The sequence below is a fragment of the Lissotriton helveticus genome, chromosome 5_1, assembly GCF_964261635.1.
Source record: "Lissotriton helveticus chromosome 5_1, aLisHel1.1, whole genome shotgun sequence".
NCBI classification, from domain to species: domain Eukaryota; kingdom Metazoa; phylum Chordata; class Amphibia; order Caudata; family Salamandridae; genus Lissotriton; species Lissotriton helveticus.
Genome location: NC_136065.1, coordinates 1,240,431,290 through 1,240,459,010, shown reverse-complemented (window position 1 = coordinate 1,240,459,010; position 27,721 = coordinate 1,240,431,290). Strand labels below are relative to the sequence as shown.

Below are 27,721 nucleotides of genomic sequence, written 5' to 3'. Positions count from 1 at the left end.
ATGATATGGTATTAGTAATGTTAACCGAATGAATCACGAAAATTACATTTATGAAATGGCTCATAGTAACAGAAAAAAAAATCGAGACCATCCCATAGCCGAATATACAATTTTTTTTGGTTTAGATTAGGCTAATATTGCTTCTAGGAAGTGTTCAAGGAATTCCTATTCTCTAAGAATAGTTCTACTTTAAGCAGATCAATTTTATTATTTGGGAAAAAGTCAAATCAAATCTGTCATAAAAATAGAGTTCCAAACTTGGTAGCTTTTTGTTTTGAGAAAATGAAGGTCGAATTTCAGAGTTTGAAAGAATGCTGTGTGTCAATTTCAAAAGTCATTCTCGTTGTTGGAGAAAACATTAAGTCATCAAGGCTGGCAAAGACATCGTCTACCACAGTAGATGAAAGTTCAACCCTTCATTAAGAAGGTCAATTGGGCACATGTGTGAAGCATCGCCGTCAGCGTCAGTTGCCGCGTTAGCAATGTTCATACCACATGGTTCCTGTGTGCCTGTTGATCCACGTATCTCACCTCCAGTTGGATTAGTCGGTGAGACCTCAATGAATGCCGTCATCAGGATTGGTACCCGTTGGGGACAACACAACACATGAGCCGTTACCGGACCCAGTAACGTGTCTGCATCCGTTGGCGCAACCGATGGCTGTGTTAGACAGATATCTAACAAGCATTCCTCTCCACAAAGCAGGCATCGTAGAACAGGTATGATGCAATCTTGCCAGATTGGTCTGAATGACAGGAACCACGTGGTATTCAGATCTCTTAAACTAGCCAAGCCAAGGATCTGTGTTCTGTCACGGTACCTCATCGCCTACAGCGCATTTTCCATGCTGGCTTGGGTATCGCTGGTGGCTGGATTTGCCATAACGGAGCAGGAGGAATAAAAATAAGATCCCTGCTACGAGTCCCAAAATGAGAGGCAGGCCGCTGAACACAGAGTGGACGAAGTTAGGAAAAATGCCCAGGACTGCTTCATAGGGTGTTAACAGTCCCGAAAAAACCGTCTTAAATACATGTGCAATACGGCTGGTATCAGACATGTTAAAGATACGACCTAACATTTCTGCGAAACGTACTGGGCAGTTTGTTTATAATAATGCATGTATCTCTGCAGAGGACCTTCTAACTTGCAGATCATACGTCTCTCTGGACGAGGTCAGAGGCACAGTTTTTTGCAAAAGAATGGCTTTCATTCTGCTTAAAGTATCAATTCGTAAAGAAGAGATGTTCAGTGAAGGCCATAGTGGCGTCTCCCCGTCTGTCTTACTTTTAGGAAACAATACTTGCATACAACAAGTGACCCTGGCTGACACAGTGACGAGATAGCCTATTCCTGGCACCATGCCACAACACCTGTGATCATTGAGCATAATGTAGCTGCCATTGGAAAGCTGCCTGAAAATTGGATCTATCACCACAGTGGGCGAACCCTGCAGGTGGCAAGAAAGGTTATTGGAAGAACCTTTGCAGGCCCGTGTAAATTAATACCCATACACAATAGTGTACCGCTTAGTGAGTTTTCACAATTTTTACCACTAAGAAATACTTCCTTTCCCCACTCCAACATTTGTGTGTGTATGGTAAATCCCAGGTCAACTTAATGTATTCTTCACCCAACCTTTCATACAGGCCTGCTGGTTTATGTTTTAAGCAATACTGACACTGGAAAGTTGTCACTGGTATCGTGATGGAGCCATGTATTATCCATTCAACTGATGGTTTCTCAGAAACGGTCAATGGTAATCTCTCCAGTTTTTCAATGCTCAGCACCGTATAGTCTGCTCCCCTCTGTACCAACGAGATTTGTTTATCTGTAAGGTTAAATACGGTAAACAGTGACATAGTGTTGATTAGACGCCAAGGCACATAGCCAGAACAAAGGTTTTGCAACGTCCAGCCTAATAGCATTATAGAGCGTAATTGAGACTGGCCATGTTGTAACATAAGCAAGTCCTGTTCCATTATGTCTATGGCAGAGGATACAATGCTGTCCAAAGAATAAATTCTGGACGACAGAGTTGTTAACCCATTGACAACTACAGAGAGAGATTTCTCTAGATTAATACGATCAATTTCTCGTATTCTTTCAGCTGTTTCCATTTGCGTGACTTTCCAAGCTTCATTGTAAGAAGCGTATATACCGGCGTATATGAAACATTTATGACGTGGATTAGGAGGTCCTAGTAAGAAGTCTCGTAAATCAACGCCATCTTTAAGCAAAGATAAGTGTTGTTTTATTTCTGGAAGTGTGGATTTCTGCAGCCATTCAAGGCATAGTTTTCCTACACTATAAGTGGTTATTATCCCAGGATGTTGTCTCTGGATATATCTTGGATCTGGCCTAGTTACTGTGACCCCTTATGTCTTGTTCAGGAATCTATCTTGACAGTTATTCGTGTCTGTGGGCCAGATTAACAATTTTTTCCATTCAGGATGTGTTCTGTTTTGTTGTAAAATATAATTAACGTCTACCTCCTCATCTGAAGTCAAATTACTATCAGGTGCGGGTTTAGGTATGGACGGTTTATTTAAATCTTTTATCTTAGCTAGGCCAAGACAAGATGTCTGTTGAACAGTGTCATTTAAGAACATCATTTGTTCTGGGATGATGCAGGCTCTAAACAATGCTTCTAAACCTTGTACCTGCCAGTCTTTTGTGCCCCAAACAGTTTTTGTTTAAATGTTGTCTTTCCAATAGCCAAAACCTAAGGTGGACAATTGAGCAGAAAAGGCAGCAGAATATATTTGTTTAGTATTTGTCAACATACTTTTCATGCCTGTCCGATTCCCATTTTTAAAGTAAAAACTTTCTAAGTTTGTAACATTAAAACCTTTAAAATATGGAAATTTTCTAAGAAACGTTTTAGAACTACCTTTTGGAGGTGTTGGACAATGTTCCCATTGAATATATCTTAAAGCATTTCTAGGGATGGCAGATTTATGCAAGTAATGATGACCAAAATGATTAAAACAATACATTTCTTCATAATTTGATGAACCTTCTAAGTATTCATGTTTTGTAAATTTTGCTGACATTTCTGTCTCAAAGTCCCAATCATCAGAAAATGTACTAGGTGAGACGAAATCACTCAAGGAAACCTTAAATTGATGAGGATTCTTTAGCAGCTCAACAGGGCCATAAATGTAATAATCAGTTGTATCCCATGCTATTCGACCAGGTAGTGGGACCGCTGTGATGTTCACTGATGACAGGTCTTGTTGTTCACGATGAGATGATTTGTGTGGTTTCAGGAGCAAGTTGATGTTCTTACTTGCTGTGTCCTTTTTAATGTGCTTTCCATCTATCAGCTTTCCCAAACTTAAAACAAGAATGAGCAATAGCATGAGAAAAAGTACGCCTAACACAATCCAAAGTTCAACCCATGGTGAAATCAGATATGTATTTGTAAGCTCTTGACCAAGTTCCTTTACTTTTTCCTTGAAAGATTTGTTTTCTGGCATAGTTTCAGCTTCACTGGGATCCTCAGAAAAGTTATCGAAGTTGATAAAATAGCCAGAAGGCAGTTCTGTCAATAGTTGGTATTGCATCCGGATTATTTGAAATCGCTGGAGTCGCTTGTTCCCATGACATGTTTGTATAGTCAGATGCTACATCATTGTAGACGAGGGTTTCTTGACGAACTGTTATTTGGGTTTCAAGAGGCACAAGATCCATGACTTTGTTACATAGTCCTTCTTTTCTCACAGCAGGTTTATCAAAGGTGATAAGTCTTTCAGTTTGAACCTCTTGGATAGTAGCAAGATTTGGTAGTCTGTTACTTCTTGGGATTCCACTAGGCCTACTACTTATTAGCGGCCACATGATGTGGTTTTACCAGGTCAATTGACACAGACCGGTTCTCTTTTTTTCCAGCAAGGGGCGGCAGTAACACTGTTCATGATCCGAGGACTGATAGAACTGGTATTGGTTTTCTGTAAGAAGGCCCAAATTCCTTCTTGTCCGCTACTTTTTCCCTGACCAGATCCCCAATCTTTGGAATCCAGACAGGTCTTGCTGGCGCAGGTGGTTTTTCTTCAGTGGTAGTTTGTTTTTCGCTGGTATTGCTTAGACTTCTTCTTATTTAATTTAAGTCCTGTAAAACAGCCAAACGATCTTTGATATGAAAGGATTTTTGTTTCACCACTGAAGTATGATGGTCGAGGTCTTCAACCAACATTCTAGTACCAAAAAGGATTTCATATGGAGTGATTCCACCCAGAGAACTTCTTGGCTGGTTATTAAGACTACGTTGGACATTTATTAGATGTTTGACCCACCCATCACCCGAACCTAATACCCTAGCTGTTATAGATTCCTTTATGTCACGGTTTTTTCTCTCCACAACCGAATTTCCCTCATGATGGAATGGACTAGAAAATCGCAATGCAACGCCCAAGCTGGCCATGGCCTCCTTGTAAGCCCTAGAGCTAAACGCAGGACCCTGGTCAGAATGTAGCGTGCCGATTGCGTATGTGCCGATAAAGACTCACAAATCTTTTATAACAGTTAGAGCATCAGCTGAGCTCTGGGGCCACATCCAAATGAATCTCGAGCAAGAATCCACTGCGACCATGATATATTTATAGTTGCCATCCCTTTGTAGGGGAACAAAGTGGTCCAGGTAAACACACGCTAGTGGTTTATCTGAAATCAGAAGGGGCATCTGTGCCGGGCGTTTCACAGTTGAAACTTTCATTTTCTGGCAGATCTCACATTCCAAAACATAGTTTCTGGTTTGTTTCCTCATGTGCGGCCACCAGTATCGCTGTTTTAATAATGAAACTGTGGCAGAAACACCTGCATGTGCAAGTCCTTCATGTGCTGCTAAAATTAGTCCTAACCTGTGTTCCATGTTTGGGATTACTCTATCCCCTACTCCAGGGATTCGAGCAAAAGGAACATAATTCGCATCAGTTATATATGAGTACTTGAGTGGAAAGCCCTTCGGTAGTCTTTTACCGCTGTCTTTTATTGAAGCAGTGACTGCTTGCATTATTTTGCTGTCTATTTTCGTTTTTGAACGAGTAATAGCAGCTACGGAAGCCGTTTGCACAGCTGCCTTCGCGGCTTCATCAGCCAATGAATTCTCTTCAACTTGAACGCCATCACGCTGAAGACTCAGTGTATGAATCACGTGAGTCTTTTGTAGTTCTTTCTGCAAAATAACTACTTGTTCCCAAAGCATTTTATGCTTGATTGTGCCTCCTTTTGCGTCTTTAAAACTATTTTGAACCCAGGTCTGCAGATATTCATTGTAAGGCTAGACGCAGTAATACGAATCGCACACTATGAGTGTGGGGAATTCGCGATCGGTATTTTCAAGCGCCATCTTGAAAGCCTGTAGTTCAGCTCGCTGAGCTGTACAGTCTCCGAGAGATTGACTTTTTGTTACCATAGGTCTGAATTTACCATCGTGCCAGCGACCTTCAACAATCGCGCACGCAGCACTGTAAGCTTGTTTACCCCCAATTGCGGGCTGTGCTGATCCGTCTGTATATATTATACAGCCGTAATGTTCTAGAGGTAGAATTTTAGTAGGCAGAGGACATTCTTGTTCGTATTGGAGAAATTCTTGTGTCTTCAAGCTATTGGTACCTTTTCACCTTCATTAAAGGTTAGGTATGTGAATCCGCATCTCCCTGAGATGATTCAGATTACAAGGTCGCGTACATTGTCGCATGTTTGTAAGTGTTTTGTTGCTAACATGTCTGTTTGCACTGAACGCAAAATTTCTGTGTGTTTTTGAGTCCAATTAGTCGGTTTGAAATCTGGTTTGATTAATTCGTAGAGAGGTTTAACCTTTTCTGCGTAATTCAGAATGTAAGTTCTTCCGAAATTTAGGAATCCTAGAATTGACTGTAGGTTTTTCAGCGTCTTTGGAGCTTGGAGCAGCGCACATTTTTCTAAAAAGTTTGCTGCCCGGCTTTTGCCTTCACTTGAAAGTTTGTATCCCAAGAATAGGACTTTGAGGTGGGCAATTCTGGACTTTGTAAAGTTGAATTTATACCCCTCAGAGGCGAATCCAAGTATTATGGTGTTCACTCTGGTCAAGTGCTTGTCCAAATCATCATCTGTAAGATAGATGTCATCAACATAAGATAATGCCTCATCATCAAACATTTGTAGTAACTCTGTTACTCTGGCTAAAAATAACCCTGGACTGTTCTTGAATCCCTGGGGGAGACGACAAAAGTGTCTTTTTGTCCCCATTATTGAGAAAGCGGTTAAGTGCCTGCTTTCTGGTGCAATGTTTTGACAGAAGAAACCGTTTGAAATATCTAAGGTAGTTTTATATTTCTTCCGAACGATATTATTCATCAGTGCTGCACTGTGTAAATTTTGTACTGCAAAATTTTTGCAACAAGAGTTTAAATGTCTGTAATCCAAAACTAGACGATATGTATTGTCTGGTTTGGAGACAGGAAACAAAGGATTGTTCATTGATGAGGTGCATGTTTCAATCACCCCTTGGTATTCAAGTTGATCTAAGATCTCCCTGACTTGCTTTTTAGCTTCTTGCTTTACTGGATACTGCCTCTGAGCAGTAGGCTGATTTTTTTAACTGGATTTTATTGAGAGGAGAATCCTCGTCCCATCCCACATGATGTTTATATAATGCTTGAGCCTGGGCCACAGCCCATTTTCTGGCATAAGTGTATTTTTTATGAATAGGAATATGATTAGAGAAGGCTGGCACAATGATCTCTTCACCATGTGGGCACTCCCAGACAAATTCAGGCGGCCAGCCTTTTTCAGCTAGAAGGATGTCATAACCCTCTGATAGTTTTTCCGAAAAGAGTGCTTTTATTTTCCTAGTTATATCCCCCTCTATACGGAGTGTTACTTCATATAACTTGTGGGGTACACTAACCCTGGTGTCGGCAGTTTCAACCTGAATGTATTCATTCAGATAAACTGTCTCCAGATGATCCTTCAGGATCCTGCGAGCTATGGTGACCTCTGCTGCACTGTCCAGCATTGTCTGGGCCCACTCCCCGTTCTTGAGTTGTGTCCTCAAGATCCTCGGCATGTCTGATTTTAATACTTGCTACCTTCTTTTTGGAGAATTGAGCTTTCTTATTTTTTGGAACGTGTTAAACGTCTTTGGACTTCACGCATTCTTCTTTTTGTTCTGACCGTCCTCTTCTTTCTGATTTCTGAGAGGAAGTCTGAAACGTACAAGAGAATGTGTATCAGTATCTTGATATCTATCAGGTTTTCTTAAATTATCCCTATTTCTAAGGTTATATCTCTTTTCAGAGTGCTCCTTTTGAGGAGATCTACCTCTGGACGGAGAACGCTTCTTTTTAGGAAGTGACAGTTCAGTGTTCTCCCAATTCTTTTTAGGAGTAGTTAGATTGTTTTTGATAAAAACTTTTTCAGGATTTTCTGTTAGTTCAGGTTTTACTGGTTTCCCTCCCAAACTATCTCTTCCTAGTTCTTCATAGGATTTTTCAATAATTCTGGCACGCTCATAGGGTTGCTCAGTAATATCTGTTTCTTTTAGCTTTTGGCGGATTGCCACAGTTGCTGCTTCACCTTTAATGTTGGCTAATAGTATAGCCGAGACCTGTTTGAAATCTTTCAGTAATTTCATACCAAGATTTAAGGCCGGTTCTGGACCGTATTCATTTTGAATCTGTCTCAGAACGTCTGGTATTACAGCCATAGACGGTACTCCATGTGTTTTTGTGTAGATTGAAGCAAAGACTGTACCCCAAGTGTCACAGTCCTCTACGTGTTGTGCAATCCTCATGGGTAAAGAGATTGTTACAATCCTGTGTTTCGCATGAGGTGTACTATCGGGAAATACTGCCTCTATATGAGTAATTTTCTGGGCTAACCAGAATGGAATTTGTTCCCGTTTTGCGGGCAATTTACCAATTACTGACTGTATAGTCTGTGGTGTGATTTTGTTTGTGTTCCCCTGATGAGGGGTGTGCTGTGTAATTCTTACAGCTGGTTGGACTGTTAAGGTCCGCATGACATATTGTACCAATTGTCTATGTATTTTAATTAATTGTTTTAGCTGAGCTAACAATTCTATATCTGTCATTCTTTCGATGTTAGGATGTGGTGTATAGCTGGCTAGTACCGGCCATGTAGCTCCTGGTCTACCAAGTGGACCGAGCCTGGTAATGTGATTTTGATGTTGTAGGGTGCCATTAAACCAGAGCTGATGCTCTTGGTACGTTAGTGGAATTTCAACGTCCTCGAAAGGAACGTATTCCGCTGGATGTTCCTCCATTTTATATTAGTGGAACTCATGTGTTACTGGATTTGCTTGTGGAAAGACAATCCATGAATAGAATACCTCTGTCTGCCGATATTCATGTGCCTCTATTACAAATATTGCTTTACCACCTCTCGATGATACTTCATTATTTATGAGTTTGTAAGTGATAATCTTTCTTACATTTTCCGGGATGATTATAGCATCCGGGTCATTTTGTTGGAACCCTGTAACGTCAAAATTCGGTTGGGCTGCAGTTCTTGCAGCTTCACTTCCCCCGGGATTATCCTCGACGGACATTTTGTTAAGAAGTTTTGCAGAGCAAGTTCCAAGGAAATAAAGATAAGGTGCACAATATTTTGGAGCACTGTATCCTTCAACATTGAACAAACCAAAAACTAATACATAGGATTTTTCGTCCAACTCAGTTTAAGGCGGATATTTTATCCTTTAAACCACTCCAGACGTCTATTGGAGTATTTTACGGGAAAAAAGGAGTCTCTGTGAAAAGCACGACTGAGTTACTCTAGTATCTAGCGTTAAATTAGTGCCTTACCAAACGTTGGGTACCATGTAGTGTAGTTCCTATATTCCCAATAGGCTCTGCGCATTGGAATAGTATCTCCTGTAGATTAGACGTAGGACTGAGGTCGACTAGGTCTCTACCGAATATACTAAACTTAATTGTGTGTGCCAGCTAGCTCAGAGGCCACTAGAAACTTTCTCGAATTCACAAGAAGGAATTAGTCTCTGACAACTGCATAAACATGACAAATTTGTTTCCCCAAGATAAAACGTATCTTCAGAGTTGTGGAAACAATAGATAATCATTTCACTCAGTCAATCGTGCATGCTTCGTTTCACCAGAGGTGCATAGAAATAGATAGACGGGCGTTTTCAATAAAAAGGTTTGGGAGAAAGCCATTACAACGCGGGCTTTACACCGCGCTACCATTACGACACAGCCATCACAACGCAAGTCGTTACAACGACTTGCGCTGGATGGAGCTATATACTAAGGAATAGTATGGTTTACTATTCCAACACCTTACCTACTGTTACGTAGGCTGGAGTTGGAATAGTAAATCATACTATTCCTAAATCCAGCACCTCCAGCGCAAGCCGTTGTAACGACTTGCGTTGTGATGGCTGCGTCGTAATGGTAGTGCGGTGTAAAGCCCGCGTGGTAATGACATACAGCCAAAAGGTTTTAATGAACAGTCTTCTTTCTCAAGCATAAGAAATTAACTGCTACAATCGTAACAATGATTGTAAAATATAATGCATACAGTATAAATAGTAGAATAAAATAATACTGTAAGAGCATTGATTGGTTCCTAAACCATAGATAAATACATACATAAATAACAGAGGCTAAAAGTACTCAACTGGTGCATCTTAAATATGCCTACCCCGGTGTACCTAACCTAAGCTTAGTACGAGGGAAGAAGTAAGTGAGGTGTAGCATAAATGTAGTATTCTTTTTGCAAAGAATCTGCTCAAGATTTCTCTAAGGGTCTAATCAGCTCTGTACCTTAGTTTAGAATGAAGAAGGCTAGTCTTGGGACTCGATTTTCCGGAAACCCGCAAGGGCAGCTTGGAAACACTGGAGCTGGATTTCTCGGCAGGAAAAAAGACAGCGTCCCTCTCAGTGCGTCTGCTGGAGGGTCGGCTTCCTTCGGCACTTATTGTAGCAGGCTGCGTCGGACAACTAGATAGTCGAACTGCTCCAAACCACCTTGTGTTTGCTTGGGCAAATGTGGGCATATTTATACTTTGAAGGTGCCGGGTTTGACGTATGGTTGGACATAATAACATCATCAAAGAGTCTCAGTTCTTTGAAAACTCCATGATTTCTTGGATAAATCATTACTCAAGCGAGGGGAAGTCCCTGACTGCTGAAGGCGGGTTTTTCCAAGAAATCGTTGTGGATTTTCGGAACTAGGGGAGGTAGCCCTGCCGTATTTGGGCTGCATGAGTTATGCCTAAATATGGTTATGATTTCTAAGCTTATATAAGGATTTGGTGAGTTATACCTATATTAGGGCATGAATCGGAAAACTTACAATAGGGTCCTAAATAATACATACCAACACTGCTTCTCGATCTGCCAGATCGGTCGCCACTAGGAAGCTATATTTAGGTCTGAGTGACGAAGATCGTTATTTGGTTTGCTTATGAATTAACCGCGTTTCACGAATCTTCACAAAACTTTCCAAATAAAATATGAATCTACCTCAGCTCCTTCATGGAAAAGTCCGGGGTGATCCGTCAAGCGGGGTTTCAGAGAAAAAAGGAGGCTCCCAACACCAAATGTTCCAATGAATTTTCCATAGACTTGTTTAGGAAGCGATACTGCAAAAACTGCTGAACGGAATTACACCAAATTTGGCACGAAGCTAGATCTTGACCCAGAAAGTGAGCCTGACGCCTGTGGGAGCAAGTTAGACCAACTGGGGGGGAAAACACCCTAGGCCAACCAGAACACTCTGGCAGTGAATGGAAATTTCTCCCACTTGATAAAAACATTGCTGACATAATTATAGCACTTCAGCAGATTGCTTTGAACTGGAAGGATGATACGCAAAAATCATGTTACTTGGTGTAATAATGTATGTTTCGATCACAAAGTAGATAGCTTTAAGTTAAATAAATGGGTTCCTTCAGACAAGAGAGAAATTATGTGGTTTCCATTTACTATGCATGTCTGTATAACTCGATTAATGGTATTCAGAGAATGACTGAGGATGTCTAAGTTCAAGTATACTTCATTTTCTTAACATTTTTATATATTCCTTGATCATTATGTTAATAGCAGTTTTTTGTCTTTTGACACTTTCCCTGTTTCTTCTTCTGCATCTTTTTATGTCTTTGTTCATTTTCTCTTTACTTATTTGTGTCTGTCAGTATTTCATTGCTTTATATTGCTATCAAACTACACATTTTGATCATTTATGAATTGCTTATTGTAATTATCCTAATATTCTTATCATTGCTATGTTATGGATATTTTCTCTGATGGCATGTCTGTAAGTTAAATCCAATATAATAAACTAAAGCTGGTGACTCCAAAAGCTGAAGAATCACTCGTGCAGACAATATGGACATGTCTTGGGCCGAAGTCACTTTCAGAGCCATTACAAACATTGCTCCAGAGGGCGTGTCAGGGATGTGAGGCTAATTAATATTTGTTTGCAACATGGGGGTCGATTACAGGGCGTCGGTGGCGGTCCGACCCCCGACAGCCCTTTGGTCCGACCACCAGATTAAAATTTTCGGCGGTTGAACCCACTGCGGACGAAGGGTAGACCACTGCATGAAAGGATCTCTAATCCGACGGGCGCCAGTTGGAATCATATTCCCAAATGGCAGCGGTGCTGAAGCGACATCACTGTCAGGATTAGGATGTTCCTTTCCAACAGCCTTTTCATTTCTGGAAGCCTGCCATGAAAAGACTGTCAGAAATGGATTTGTGGGCCCCAAACAGGGCAGTCGTCAGTTGTAGGCCACTGTGCAGTGGTACTGGGGGCAAATGTATTGCCTGCACTCACCTCCATGCACCGTGTGCTATGCAGGATATGGTACATGGCACACGATCCATGGACGTGAAGGAGGTGCCCCTTTTCCTTGGCGGCAGCACAAACCGCTGTGATAAGGAGCACTTGTAATGCAGCGTTTGGATTGTCCTGATGCCCTGTGGCTATGGTGAGCGCCTATAGTGCCTTCAGTAGATACAAGCTTTGACCTTTGGGCACGTTACCAAATGCCCAAATCCCTTACTTTTCTAAGCTGTGTTTGTATCTCACAAACAAAATCTGTTTGCAATGACATAAAGCATTTCTTAAGGCAACCAAAGTGTGTAGGGTCCTGTAATTGCCATATTGATAGAGAACCCAGCAACATAGATCTGACTTTTTTTGGGGGAGGGCATAAAAGGGGATTTTTCACTCATTGTGGATGTGCCCTGTCTTTCCTGGCCTTGAGGTGTGCTCCCTTTGCCATTAGAGGCTACAGTGAGATTTTAACACAAAGCTTTGTGCACAGACCAATTTCAAAACTGCGAACTGGCTCCAAGAGCAACAATATGCAGTTTTTTATAGTAATTTGAAAATTTGGACGTAAATAACCTATATTTTCTGTACATTTTGTTCCTGTTAGTTTTGGGTTTCTTCTAAAACTACTTAACAGCGTGGCTTGAAGCCCATGGAAAATGGGGGCCCGAGTAGTCTTCCTTGGGTCGGCGCGGGACGCCAGCAGCATTACGGCGACTCCTTCACCGCAGGACCGTCTTGTTCAGAGGAGGATTCTGCGACCTCCGATGCAGCTTTTCTTTGACACGTGGCTTTCATTTTCACCGCGTAGCCTTCTTCCCGTCGAGCGGCGCAGCTCTCCTCACAGAGCCGAACGCCATTTGGTGCACATGATAAGGTGCAAAGCTGACGCTTTGAAGAATGCTTTTCTCCTTGGGAGGAGGAAGGCCTACGAGGAGCAGGCAAGTAGCTTCCTCATCGCAGTGTTATTTTGTATATGTGAAATTATTACACTTTTGGCCTGCCTCGAATCATCTGGTCCTGCCTCACTCCCATTTCCTCATTGGATTTATCTCTGCGTGACTTGCAGATTTGGAATGGTGGTGAATCCATTCTCATGCCTGTCTGTTGTATGAGCATTTACCTCCTTCTTCTTCACTTATAATGCTGGATTGCCTGTTTTTGCTCTGAGGTGCGCGCTTTAGCGGTGCAGGTGGTCTCCATTGACCCTATATTTTGCTGCCTCTATGGGACGTTTGAAAAAAGAGAAATAATCACTGACACCCTCTGCTCATAGTTAGAACTCTCCTATTTTATCTAAATTCTCAAAAATTTTTTGGTTTCTGTGCACAGAGGAAATTCCTCATCAAGCTCTAATGAGGCTCCTGTTTTACCTATTACTGGGCACGCTACTACTAAGCGTTTGAAAAAGGATGTCTGATTCACTACAAAATCTCCTCTGATTGCTTCTATGGATCTTTTATTGGAAGAAATACGTACTTTGAGGCCCTTTATGGAGGAAAACAATGTTAAACTGCAACATCTTACTGATAGATGGTCTCAGATGGAGGAAAGACTTAGTATGGCGGAGCAGAATATTGCATCCTTCGGATCCACTAATAGCAAATTAAATTCTCTTCAAACCCAGGTGTCATCTTTTCGACAAAAGATTGAAAATCTCAAAAGCAGAAGGAATAATCTCTGCCTATATGGTCTGCCCAATGTCTCGGAAGGTCCTGAGCCTATCACCTTCTTTAAATCCTTTCTTCCTAAACTTCTGAATATGCCAGAGGGTACTCATCTCAATATACAGCATGCTCATAGATTAGGCCATCAGTCAGTGGCTGCTTCCACCTCATGAAAGCCTAGAGGAGTTATTATGTACTTTCTTGAATATTCTGACCTTCTTAAAAGTCCTGGCAGCAGTCAAGTCATTGAAACATATTTCTTGGTTAGGTAACCCTTTATATTTTTCGACGTTGCAAAGGTCACTGCTGATAGGCGCAAAGAGTTTCTTAATATGAGATCAGATCTTCGTTCACTTGGCTTGTTTCACCCCTGCCAGTTCAAGGTTACTTATAAGAACAAGACCACTACGTATGAGTATCCTGTCAGATTAAAGAGTTTCATCAATACTTGCAAGATAGACAATATGGATGGATACATCAGGAAAGTCTGCATCGTGACTGGTTTTTCATGTATGCACTCTCTCTAAGATCTTTGGTTCAGTAGCAGGCCATACATATATTGTGTTTATCGTGTTTTAATCTATTTTCTTCTTCTTCATGTTGATAACTGAAGCATTTTCCCTTTTCAGATGTGTTACTAATAATATTAAATGTTAATTTATTTACTTTTCTTGCAGGTATTTTAGCCTAGTTTGTGATCGTCTTATGCAAAGTTCACTGTGCTCCTCTCATGCCTTTCCTGTGGACTCTCGACGTGCCATCTGTTCCATGTGGTCTCATCCCCCCCGTCCCCTTCTTGGAATTCTAGTTTCTATAGGTATGTTTTTCTCTTTTTTTACTCTCTTATTATTGTTCTCCCTTTACCCTAATGGATCTCTTTTCCTAATTTATTATCTCTTGCACTTATCTCACTGCTGCTTTTTCTCACTTCTTGATTATTTCAATTGCTTTTTCTCACTTCTTGATTATTTCAATTTCTTAGTCTCCCGTTCTTATTATATACAGTTATTTGGTCTATACTAGTCATTTCATGGTCTGCATTTTGTTTTTTCTTTGGTCTGAGATGTTTGGTTTTCTTGAATTTTGCTTATGTCTTTAAAAATAATTTCTTGGAATGTCAGAGGTTTAAACTCTCCTATTAAGAGACAGTGTGTCTTATCTCATTTAGCTCAGCTTTGTGCCAGTATAGCCTTAAGTCAAGAGTCACAAATACATAACATGAGTCCTTAAAACTGAAAAGAGGTTTGGTGGGTGATGCATTTTCTTCCCCAGGAGATGGTAAAAGGAATGGAGTTATTTCTCTATGTTATAAATCACTTTGTACTCAGTTGTTCTTCCTGGAATTTGATGATGTGGGTAGATGGCTTTTTACTAAGTTGTTGATTGGGAAGGTTCCAGTCTCTTTGTTAAATGTTTACGCTCCCATCGTTAAGGATTCCCATTTTTTGTATTGCCTGGCCAAGTTACTCGCAAAGTATCCTGGATAATTTTATCCTTGCTCGTCACTGTAACCAGATTGTAGATCGTTTTATTGATTGTAACTCAACCGTCTCCTTTACACCAAGTGAAGCTCACAAACTCTTTGTCTAGGCTATTAGGCAATGGAAATGGACAGATGCCTGGAGGCTTTGCAATCCTACCTTAAGGGAGTACCCTTATTTCTCCCCTGTACATCACACCCAGTCTTGAATTAACTATTTTTTGTATCACATAATGTTTCACAATCTCTATGCTGTGCTGATATTGGTTCAAATCTAATATCTGATCATGCCCCTATTTCCCTTCAGCTGGATTTTCCTATTCATTCCAAATTCCTTGAAGATGACGTTTTATAAATTCAGTCCTTTTAGACCCCACTATTGCCTCCTCCTTTGATTTGTTTTTTCATGAATATTTTCAACTTAATCAATCAGATAATATGTTGTCAGGACTCATTCATACTAAACTTCAATTCAATAAGGAAGCTACAGATAATGCTTCACTATATTTGTTAAAATCTAGTGCAAAACTTTTTGGTGGTCAGAATAAGTCAGGCAAAGGATTAGCGAACTATCTTAAAGTCAAAAAGAACAAGTTACTTACCTTCTGTAACGATATATCATTAAGAAAAATAGGTTAGTTATAGATTCCTTACCTTAGAAATAACCCCAGGTGTTACACGGGGCCCGGAAAGTTTTTCGTCAGCAGTACCCCTGTGCGTCGAAAGGTGGCGTCAGTCGGCTTAGCGTTCATCGTTGGTGTTGTGGTAGGCGAGATGGCATTGCGGTAGCTACTTAGACTCCGCCCTCGTGCTCTGACGTCAGTTCTGTACACGACTTTCCATGACAGATGCGCAGAGCCACACATGACACTGACCACTAGTGCACACAACTAGGGCCCTGAAAGGAAGTCCTTAACCCTAGAAGTTAGTTCGCAGAACAGGGAGGATGGGTGAGGCGGTAAGGAATCTATAAGTAAACTATGTTTCTTACTGATATATTGTTACAGAAAGTAAGTAACTTGTTCATCTGAAAGAAACAGTTAGTTATAGATTCCTTAACTTAGAATAAATACCCCAGCAATACCAACCCCGGAGGTGGGTCTGCGAACCAAGTTCACACTAGAAAGTCCTGGAGAATAGAACGGCCAAAGAAGCCATCTCTCCGGACTTGGCTGTCCAGGCACTAGTGTATCGTGAACGTGTGCAGCGAAGCCCACGTAGCTGCCTGCAAATGTCATTAAGGGGGACTCCACATCAGTAGTAGCTGCCGTCGCCCTGGTGGAATGGACGCGCTACCCCTTCTTTGCCAAGGAATAACAAGCTTTGATGTACAAAACCACCCATCTACAAATGGTCCGTTTGTGCAGGGCCCAACCTTTTTTGGCACCCATGTAGCCAACAAAGAGCAGGTCATCCACCCGGAATTGTTTTGTGCAATCCAAGTAAAAGGAAAGCGCACACTTTGGATCCAGACGGTGGAGCCTCTCTTCTTCTTTGGAAGGATGCGGAGGCGGAAAGAAGGTGGGCAAAGTGATGGTCTGCTCAAAATGGAAAGGAGTAACCACTTTGGGTAGAAAGGAAGGACGAGTTTTAAGGACAACCTTGTCCGGATTAACAGTCAGAAAAGGAGGTTTAGAAGAAAGAGCTTGGAGCTCACTCACCCTGCGCGCAGAGGTGATGGCCACCAGAAAGGCAGTTTTCAAAGTCAGAAGCCTGAGAGGACAGTTATGTAGCGGCTCAAAGGGAGCGCAGATAAGATATGTAAGAATCAAATTCAAGTCCCACCTAGGCATTACGAAGGGAACAGGAGGAAAAAGATGAGTTAATGCCCTTAAAGAAGTGATTTAAAACAGGGGACTTGAAAAGAGAAGGCTGATCAGGAAGCCTAAGAACGGCTGAAATGGCCAAGAGGTAGCCCTTTAGAGTGCCCAGAGCAGAGCCTTGCTGGGCCAAAGAAAGGAGGATCAAGAGTATCTCAGAAAAAGGGGTGGAAAGGGAATCCACAGCCTTTGCTGTGCACCATGCCACAAGTATGTTCCATCTGCAGGCGTATACCGTCTTAGTGGCAGTACCCCTGGCTGCCAAGATAACATCACAGACTTTGAGAGGCAGGTCAAACCACGTGAACTGCCGCCGCTCGATCTTCACGAAAGGAGGTGGAGGCTGGACAGGTTCAGGTGGAGGACCGTCCCCTGCTGCTGCGACAGAAGATCCTCCTGAAGAGGCAGTCTGATTTGAGGATCGATGGCCATGTGTAGCAGCTCGGGTAACCAGACTCTTCATGCCAAATCCGGAGACGCAAGAACGACTTTGGCCCTGTCGCGCCTGATCTTATTCAGCACTCTGGGCAGAAGAGGTCTAGGCGGAAAGGTGTATAGAAGACTGCAACTCCACTCGTGACGAAAAGTGCAGCCTAGCGAGTGCCGCCTTGGAAATTCCAACGCGCATAATTGCTGAAACTGCACATTATCTTTGGTGGCGAATAGATCTAACCAAGGCTCTCCCCACTGTTTAAAGAGCCCTTGCATCACCTCAGAGTGAAGACGGCATTTGTGATCCATCATGCACCTGCGGCTGAGTTCGTCCGCCCTGGTGTTCAGGGAACCTGCCAGGTATTGAACCACCAGGGATATGCCCTGATGTTCCAGCCATGTCTAGAGACAGAAGGCCTCTTGACATAGGGTCCATGACCCCACCCCGCTATGTTTGTTGCAGTACCCCATGCGGTGGTGTTGTCCGTAAACACCTGCACTACTCTTCCCCGGACAGAGGGAAGGAATGCTTTGATTTGATTTGATTGGGGGATTTATAAAGCACACGAATGCCCACGGGCGTCTTGGCGCTGATGATCTGAACTACAGAAGTGAAAAGAGCCTAGCGGTGCACAGTGGTGGTCTAAGCTGAGAAAAGCCAGGTTTTCAGGTTTTTCCGAAAGGCCATCAGTGAGGGGCTGTTTTTTAATTCCATCGGAAGCTTGTTCCATGTTTTTGCTGTATTTAGTAGGAAACTTCTTCCCCCCCAACGTAGTTGTTTAAATCTGGGGGTTATGAGAAGTTTAGTATTACTTGATCTTAGTGTCCTGGATGGTTCGTATGGTTTTAGATTTCTCTTTAGGAAGTGAGAGCCTGATCCATGCAGTGTTTTGTAGGCCAGGCACGCTGATTTAAACTAGCTCCTTTTTTCTATAGGGAGCCAGTGTAGACCTCTCATTTTTTGGGCCACTGGTTCAAACCTGGGAATGTTCAGTACCTGCCGCGTTCTGCATCCGCGGGAGTTTTGCTAATAGCTGTTTTTGTAAGCCTGCATAAAGTGTGTTTCCATAATCTAATTTTGAGAGGACCAGCAAGGTGACCAGGGTTTTGCATGTGTCCGGTGGAATGTATGGCAACAGCTTCCTGATTAGTTTTAGTGTGTACCATACAGGGGATGCGAGTTTGTTTATTTGGTTCTTAAAGGTGAGTTTGGAGTCGAATGTGACCCCAAGGTTCCTTACGTTTTCGACTGGCGATGGAAATCTTCCGAGGCTGTCGGGCCACCGGTTGCTAGCCCAGATGTTGGGTTCAGCCCCCAGGAGCATCACCTCCGATTTGTCGCCATTAAGTTTTAAGCAGTTAGCCTGCCTCCAATGACTGACCTGGCCCATGCAATGCCTAAATCTTTCCGCAGTCTCGGTAGTGTTACCTGAAATTGCCACCACTATTTGGGTGTCATCCGCGTAGGAGAGTGGGATGAACCCGCAATTTCTAATGATGTTGGCTAAGGGGGCAACATAAATATTGAACAGGGAAGGGCTCAGCGAGGAGCCCTGTGGTACCCCCCAAGGCAGACTGAAGGACCTTGAAGTGAATTCAACAAGCTGAACCGAGAAAGATCTTTCTCCCAGGAAGGAGGCCAGTAAGGCAATTGCTGATGAATGTAGGCCTATTTCCTCCAGCCGGGTTAGGAGAATCTTATGGTTAACAGTGTCGAAGGCCGCCGACAGATCTAACAAAATGAGGGCGGCCTTCCCCCCTGCGTCCAGTATGCTCCTAATTTCCGCCGCTGCCATCAATAAGGCAGTTTCTGTCCCATGTTCCTCTTTGAGCGCAAGACGAATCGCCCGAAGCTCCAAAAGGTTGATGTGGAGCCCGGACTCTGCCGGAGACCAGAGGCCTATGATCTCCGCCTCCCCCATGTGGCCGCCCCATCCCAGAAGTGATGCATTGGTCGCCACTGTGAGCTCTGGTTGTGGAAGGGGGAGGGATCTGGCGTTGACCCAATCCTGGTTTGTTAGCCACCACTGCCATTGGTGTGCAATGCCCTCCGAGATCTGGACGCAATCGGACAGGTTCTCCTGATGTTGTGCCCACTGGAACTTCAGATCCCACAGCAAAGCCCGCATATGCCATCTGGCATGGTCCACCAGCAAGATGCAGGAGGCCATCAGGCCCAGTAGCCGGAGGGTCATCCTGACCGGCACCCGGAATAGAGGCTGAAAGATCAGAATCATGGCTCAAATATCCTGGACTCGCTGTTTAGGAAGATAGACCCGAAACTGCGACGTGTCCATCACTGCCCTGATAAAGAGGAGCTTCTGAGAGGGAGTCAGGTGTGGCTTCGGCAAGTTGATGGAGAACCCCAGTGAATGCAGGAGGTCGGCAGTAGTCTGGAGGTGGGAGACGACAGCCTGGGGCAGTCAACAGTCAGTCGTCAAGATAGGGGAATACTGGAACCCCTGATCTGCGCAGATGAGCTGCAACCACCGCCAGCACCCGAGGGGCACTGGTAAGGCCAAAGGGGAGCACGGTAAACTGAAAATGCTTGTGGCCTACCGTGTACTGTAGGTAACGCCGGTGCGCAGGCAGGACGGGGATGTGAAAGTAAGCGTCCTGCAAGTCCAATGCTACCATGCAGTCTTCAGGGCGGACAGGACGGGAGCTAGCGTCAACATTTTGAATTACTCCTTCCGGAGGAAGCAGTGGACTTTCCTGAGATCCAAGATAGGACGCAGGCCTTTGTCCTTCTTGGGCACCAGAAAGTAGTGGGAATAACAACCTACTTCTGTGACAGGAACTTGCTCGATGGCTCCCTTGGCCAAGAGTGCCGAAACTTCCTGTTGGAGAAGAGCCAGATGATCCTCCGACATGCGATGGTACTGGGGTGGCATGGATGGAGGGGTAGTCTCAAAGGGGAGGGAGTAGCCCCATCGGACTATTTACAAAACCCAACTGTTCAACGTGATGGTGCACCAGTGGGGGAGGTGATGGCGAATCCTGCTGCCCATTAGCGATTGGTGGCCCTGAAGGGTCGGACTAGAATGGCTTGGAGGCTGTGGCAGAGGGGGCTGTGGTGGACTTGCCCACCCGCTGGCCCCCAGAACCACAGCGGTAGTTCCCATGTGCTTGCGCTGGCCTGTGGCTCTGGGCGGGACATGGCGGGCACACTTTCCGTAGTCACGAAAGGGGCAAAAAGCAGACTGCACAGGGGAGGTGGTGGAGAGGCCCAAGAACCTGGCCGTAGCCCGAGAGTCCTTAAAGCGCTCCAGCACCTTGTCTGTCTTGTCGCCGAAAAGGCGACGGCCATCACAGGGCATGACCATAAGAGTGGATTGGAAATCCCCCGAAATAACAGTTGACCTCAACCAGGCGTAGCGTCGAAGGGCTACCGACGTAGAAATCTTCCTGCCTAGTGAGACGGCGGTATCCAGACCACAGCGGATGGTAAACTTTGCTGCGTCTCTCCCTTCAGCAACTGCATGAGAGAGTACTGCCCGGGCCTCCTCCAGGTACTGGGGCAGCACTAGTGGTACCGTATCCCACACGGAGTGGGCATAAGGGCCCAACAGACATGCAATGTTTACTGACCGCAGTCCCAAGCTGGAGGAAGAAAACATATTCTTCCCAAGATGGTCCAGCTTTGTGGATTCCCTATCAGGTGGTGCAGTAGGGGATGCATCTTTGGAGGGGGAGGCTTAGACCACCAAGCTCTCAGGCGTGGGGTGTTGCGAGAGGAAAGTGGTGTCGCCCTGAGCCGGACGGTGGCTTCGGGCAATCATCCTTTCCACAGGTGCCCCTGTGTTGGGCCTGGACCAGGTGCCCAAAAGGATGTCAGTGAGGGCTTCATTAAACAGTAGCAGGGGCTCCAAAGAGCTTGCTGCCGATTGAAGTACCTCTGTCTGGATGTTAGTTCTGACTGCCAGCGTAAGTAGCTCGAGGTGAAGAGCCTTGGCTGCCCTATGCAACACCACCGCGTACGACGCTCCCTCCTCCATAGCCACAATAGTAGGATGCATTATGCCAAGGTCTGGCAAGGTATCCAGACCACTAGCTTCACTTAGTTTCTCTCTCCAGTCCAGTTCGTAGCACAACTGGACAGTTAAAGTGTCTCCAGGCCACTCCCAGTCCTCCTCACCTTCCACTGGCTGGCAATCTGGTCTAAAAGAGCCAGGGGAGAACAAGGGCACAAAAGTACCCGTAGGCACCGGATCCGGCGTCGGTCGACGACGGTCCGGCTCCGTGTCTACATGGAGGCGGAGGTCGATGTCAGCTGGGGACACAGCCGACGCCAGCTGCGGATGTGGTGCCGGTGGAATTGGCGTTTGATGGAGGTGTAACCAGGTCAACTGGTTCCGATCAGGATCCAGGCCTGGATCCAAGGGGACCTTGCGGCACCGGGGCCGAAGCCGCTGGTATCGAATGCCCATGGCCCCCAGCCGAGCCGACGGGACTCGAAGGTGCACCGGCGGAGACGGACTGCCCAAAGATGGCATGCATTGCTCCGTAAAATTGGCGGAGCTGTGCAGGGGTCGCTCAGGGCCCCAGGGAGGGAGGGAAACTCAGAGTCGACCCTTTGGGCTCCGCATGCGGGAGCGGCACCACCCGCATCCCTCGTCGCATCAGCCGACCGACGGGAGAAGTGGAAGAGCGACGATGCTTCTTCGACTTCTTCTTGTGCTTCGACTTACCTGAGGAGTGCGAAGACTTTGATGAAGACTGGTGGTGGTGGCTACGCGACTGGTCCTTCGACCTCCAATGCGACCGGGACCTTGAATGGCACAGAGCCGACTGCTGGGCCTCGAGAAGCCTTCGGGACCGCTCCCGCAAAGACTTCGGATTCATGGTCCGGAAGTCGTAGCATCGTCGCGCTCCACGCAAAACCGGCACATGCGGTGCGGATCTGTCACCAACATCAGGCAGCTACAGGAACCACAGGCCTTGAAACCAGGCATCCCTCGTGCACCAGGAGTCGAAGACTCAGCAAAAATGGTGTCGACAAAAGTTGAGAAAAAGTCAGTCAAAAAGTGACTGGAGGTACCGCTCTTTCTGGATCTGCGCTGGCTAGCGCGGAAAAAGAAAGAACTGACGTCAGCGCGCGAGGGCAGCGTCTAAGTAGGTACTGCGACATCATCCCGGCGGCCACAACGCCAACAACGAACGCAGAGCCGACCGACGCCACCTTTTGACGCACAGGGGTACTTGCTGATGGAAAACTTTCTGGATCCAGTCTGACGCCTGGGGGTAATTCTAAGGTAAGGAATCTATAACTAACTGTTTCTTTCAGATTAATAAATTTAGAATTGAATCAATTATGGATGCACATTAAACACCAAAATATATAGATTCCGAAATGGAGGAATTTGTACTGTTTTATAAATCTCTATATACACCAGATAACACAATGTCTGACTCAGACATTTCTCACTATCTCTCTACTATTCTCAAACCTGCTGATAATTGCACTGACCTTTCATCGTTGGAAATTGATATGTCACATACTGAATTACATACTGCATTGAACACACTCAAAAAAGATAAAGTCCCAGGCCCTGATAGGTTTTCTGCTGAATTTTATTCATATTTTGCTAAGTTAATTCTCCCCAAATTGCAAGCTCTCATAATTTCCTTTTCACATTCTTGTAGGTCTTCTAGTTCCTTTTTGGATGCTTTAATTTGCCTTATCCCTAGAGACGGAATGCAAAAATTGCAGGCCTATTTCACTAGTCAATGTTGATTAGAAAATATTTTCAAAAGCTTTAGCCTTGCAACTTGACTCATACCTTCCTCGCTTGCTCGGCAAAAAACAGTCAGGTTTTATCAAGGTACATTATATTTCTGATAATACTCGTTCATTTTATGATATTCTATCCAAGTCTTCCCATAAGTCTGAACCTATAGCAGCAATTGCCTTAGATGCAGAAAAAGCATTTGATCGGATTTATTGGCCCTTTATCTTTCATACTCTTAAATGGTTTGGTTTTGCCCAAAAATTATCTCCTTTATTTCTCTCCTTTGTATAAACCCAAATGTAGCTATTTGTGCTAATGACCTTACCTCTTCTCATTTCACTTTAGGTAGGGGTGTTAGTCAAGGTTGTCCTCACTCCCCTTCTTTTTAATTTAGCTTTGTTTCCTTTCCTTTCCAAGTTGAGACGGAATCAGGATGCCCATGGTTTCCCCTTAAATAATTTGCAGATTTTATAAGCAGCGTATGCTGATGATATTTTATTGTTTTTCTCCCAGTCTTTATCTTCACTCCCTACTTTTCTACAACAAGTTGCCTCATATAAAAGGGTCTCTGGATATACATTGAATGAGAAATGTGAAATACCACCCTTGACCAAATTTACTTTTAAAGATGACTCTGCTGTGTTCAACTTTATGAGGAGTCCTCATCATATTGAATATCTAGGGTTATGGTTTATCCAGTCTATTTCAACTTCAATGTCTTTACACTTGAAAAAATGCATACATTAGTTAACTACTCTGATTAGTAGATGGCATCCTTTATACCTCTCTTGGTGGGGTTTACTTGATACTATTAAAATTATACTGACTTCTATTATATTATATATTTTCTCTAATATCCTGATGTCCACACCCCCTAAATCCTTTAAAAGGATTAAATATATTCTTACTTCGTTCCTATGGAATTATAAAAAATCTTGCATGTTCTTGCTCAAATTGACTAATCCAAAGTCAGAAGGTGGAGTACATTTTCCAGATGTTCCAAAATATCACAAGGCATTCTTATTGTGTCAAACATGTAGGTGGTTCTGCTACCTCAACTGATTGCCCATTATGGGTTGAAGTTCAAAAATCCTTCCTTTCCCCCCTTCTCTTTTCAGGAATATCTATCTTTCACTCGCAAACCACAATTCCTCTCTATGCGGATTTTTAAACATTCCTGCAAATTACTAGATTCTATTCTTCAGTACACACCTACCGATTTTAATACTTTTATTAATTCTACTATTTGGCATAACAGGCCCATATTAGTTAATAACAAACCCATTTATTGGAAGACCTGGAGAAACAAAGGCTTGCTCTGGGTGCGTCAGCTTTCTGACCATAATATATTTTTATCCTTCTCTCAAGCTCATTGTCTCTTTAATTTTCCTCCTTCTTTTTAAAGTACATTTAGAGTATTACATAGGGCACTCTGCATTGCATATGAACAAACCCAGTTTCTCTTTCTTCTATCCCACCCCCTAACAGTCCCTCCATACTTATCCCCGGGTATCTACTATATACTTCTATCTACTTTCTTTTGTAACTGATAGGAACAAAACAAGTGTAGAACTATTTTGGGAGTCTGATTTGGGGGTAGACTGGTCAATTCCCCGTTGGACAAAAATTTGGATCAAGATCAAGAAATCCTCTAGAGTGGCAAACACCATGCAATCTTTTTTCTTTATATATAATAGACTCTTACTAAGACCTGTGGTCTTGCACAAAATTAATCCTGTTACTCCTGACACATGCTGGACATGTTCTTTAGCACATGTTGATTTAAAACCCCTGCTTTTTGCCTGCTCTTCTGTGTATCATTTTTGGAAACAAATTTGGTCCGAGATTAACTTAAATTTTCATGCTACATTTCACTTTTTTCCCCTAACATTTTTAAAGGAAGTCTATCTGGTGACTATCTGGTGACTGGGGTACTTCCTCACTTAGCACACGTATTCTGTCACCAAGAATTGGAAGGACTTTTCTAAATTATCTTTCCAAACACAGTGGTATGTAGTTTGCTATAATCACAGATTAGTTACATTCTGTGTTTATCCTCTGTCTTTGGCTTAAGTTAACGGTCTCCTGTTATACAATTTTTAGATGATAATGCAAAGCGTTACTTTGTACGTTCACCTGCTCAGCAAGAGGCTCTTCAACCTCACTGACTTTCCTTTTGTATTTATTAGATATAATTAAGCATGTTTCTTGTTCATATTGCTATGTGCATGCATATACTGTATTTGCTCCTTTTCTTTTTAATAACCAAACAAAGAAGGGAGAGGTGTGGCGCAGCGGCCAGGGCGGCAGACTCCAGAGCGCGGGGCTCACTGTTCGATTCCCAGCGCCGGTGGCAACTCATCCCAGCACCCTGTGACTCTGGGCAATAGCTGGCTTAATCTCTCTGTAGGCCCTCAGCGCCTTGAGACCCTTAGGGATGACTAGTTCTCGCTTTCCAAATACCGGGTTATTTTTTATTTCAGACCATGCATGGTTTTTTCCTCCCTTCAGACAAAATGTTTAGATATGTGTTATTGATTGTATGACTATTTCTTATTATATTGTATTATATTTTTGTGTTTTATTATATTTTCAATAAATTCACTTTTAAACTTTAAAACTGCTTAACAAAGTTGCTCTGAACCTAAAACATGATTTTACATTTCACAAGTCTTTTAGTGATTTTTACAGTGGTGGTGATAATCTGTGGAAGTTCGAAAGGAAAATTCAAGGTAACATCATTCATGACTAACACCTCCCTTGCCCTTCACTAACCTACTGGAATTCAACTGATAGTTATAGTAATCTGTAAAATGAGAAAGCACTTACTTGAATTTCTTCGGCTACGCATGAAAAATCTTTTGATGCAGAATTTCTCTTCATCTCACTGACAATCAAGCGCCGGCCTTCATACATGGTGTAGTTTAGTTCCCTGATGGCCAGCAGTACATTTTCCGCATCGCCGAGGTCCAAGAAAGCAAAGCTAAACAAACAGTTATTTCCAGAAAATTAATTATCCAGTGTGCGTATTAGTTACAAACACAGGAGAATCTTATCAAATAGGACCACAGAGAGAGTGACCAGCATCAAAGATCCCCACATGGTCCAGATTGTTAGCCGGTACCTAGAAACATGGAATTTGACCTCACTGTAGGTAAAATGTATTAATGTATGTTTACTACCAATAAGACCACAAATTATATAATTGATGACATCCCTCTCATTGTTAACAACAGTGTATGAACAAAGATAATGTGTGATGGAGAGTGCATGCACACACCCTCATATGGACATTAGCCTCTATGCACAGCTGTTGCCTCTAAGCAGAAGGCTGACTGCTGTGACAAGTATCCAGACCTAGTTTGAAGGTGTGAGTAGACTTTGGATCCATACTTTTGCAAGGACGAATCCACCTGAACTAGCGACACATAGCTTGGCACCTGAATGAGGACGGTGCTGCCCTCTGCTGGCTCCATTAACCCTGTAAACATAAAAAATCTCAGATTTTCAGGTAATGAAAGTAACGGGCACACTAGAGAAGAAAGAGATATATGTGTATGAACTTATAGAGGAACGAGGTGAAAAGCACCGTTCCTTTATAAGGTTATGGAAATCCGAGGTGACTGCAACATCCTTACCATGCATGAAAGGGAGTACAATATTCCTCATAATACATGGTTATACAATCACCTTTTCCACAAACTAACTAAATCTTTGGTTAGTCGTTTTTCAAATGGAATGTTTGCAAACAGGAAGAATACAAATACAATCTCTAGTGCAAAATGTAACACATCAAAAAAGGTGTTGGATATTTGTTGCAAAAAAATATTAGAATCAGTTAAATACAAGTTAGTTAAAAAAAATTGTGCAGTAAAAACATGCAAAAAGAGTCTAAATGTCCTATAATTACCTAAGGAGTGCAAAATATAAAGATGTTGCCACAGATATCTACTTCTGCTTTTTACTGTACAGCTTGAAAAACAGCATTAGAAGGAAAAGCAACATTCTGTTATATTCTATTCATACTTAGTTATATTGTGGAGATCTTTGGTGGCTCTATTGTTGGAATCTCACTGTCTCCTAGCAACTTGTTAAATGAACATTACAAAGAAAGCGGTTGATGTGGGAGGCTGTGTCCACTTCTTCTCATGTAGCTTTAATAAATCTGCAGTTAAACTCACCAACACCCTGCATGATTACTACAAAACTATTGGCGACGTCTTAAAGCTACATTCTCCCACGCGTATGATTTATTTCAACAAAAGAAGTACTATCAAGAGTTACTCCTCATCTCATTGAAACTTCAACTTTCAAGCTTCAAAACTCCGTTTCATCTCTGAAGACTACTCATTGTTGTAACTCTCTGAATCCTTCTACATTCTTGTGGTTCATGGGAAACACGGTAACCTAGGATTTCCTATTTTCACCTGGACACGGTAGGCAATTTTCTTCCTCACCCTTGTACTATTTTCGAGTGCCATAAGACAACAATTATTTCCTTTTATTTTATGACTGTTGCTGACGCTTGTAGAGGAAGGTGCTTGCTTGTTTAAATTTAAATTTTGCCAAGCTTTAATTTCCTTGCCTTATTTGGGAGAAGAGGACGGTACAACGTTCAATATAATTATTAACCTCTGGCATTTACTATTTGGAGAGGAAGGTGTATGCATATTTCACGAAGTTGCCAAGATTCAAGTGTGAATTTGCCAAGTTTCAAGGTGTCTCATTCACTTTATCGTAAAGGAAAGTCGGAGCATCTTTTAAATTTAACTTTACAACTGTTGGGA

General features: G+C 43.1%; 1 protein-coding gene across 3 annotated transcripts in view; it reads right to left on the bottom strand.

Moving 5' to 3' along the window:
• LOC144753560 (uncharacterized) overlaps positions 1-27,721 on the bottom strand; it is a 516,183-nt gene that overhangs the window by 106,765 nt on the left and 381,697 nt on the right. For all 3 annotated transcript variants that reach the window (XM_078641208.1, XM_078641209.1, XM_078641210.1), the window contains one exon: positions 25,764-25,917. In XM_078641208.1, coding sequence (XP_078497334.1) covers positions 25,764-25,917 — 154 coding nt within the window. The remainder of the gene's footprint in view (positions 1-25,763; positions 25,918-27,721) is intronic.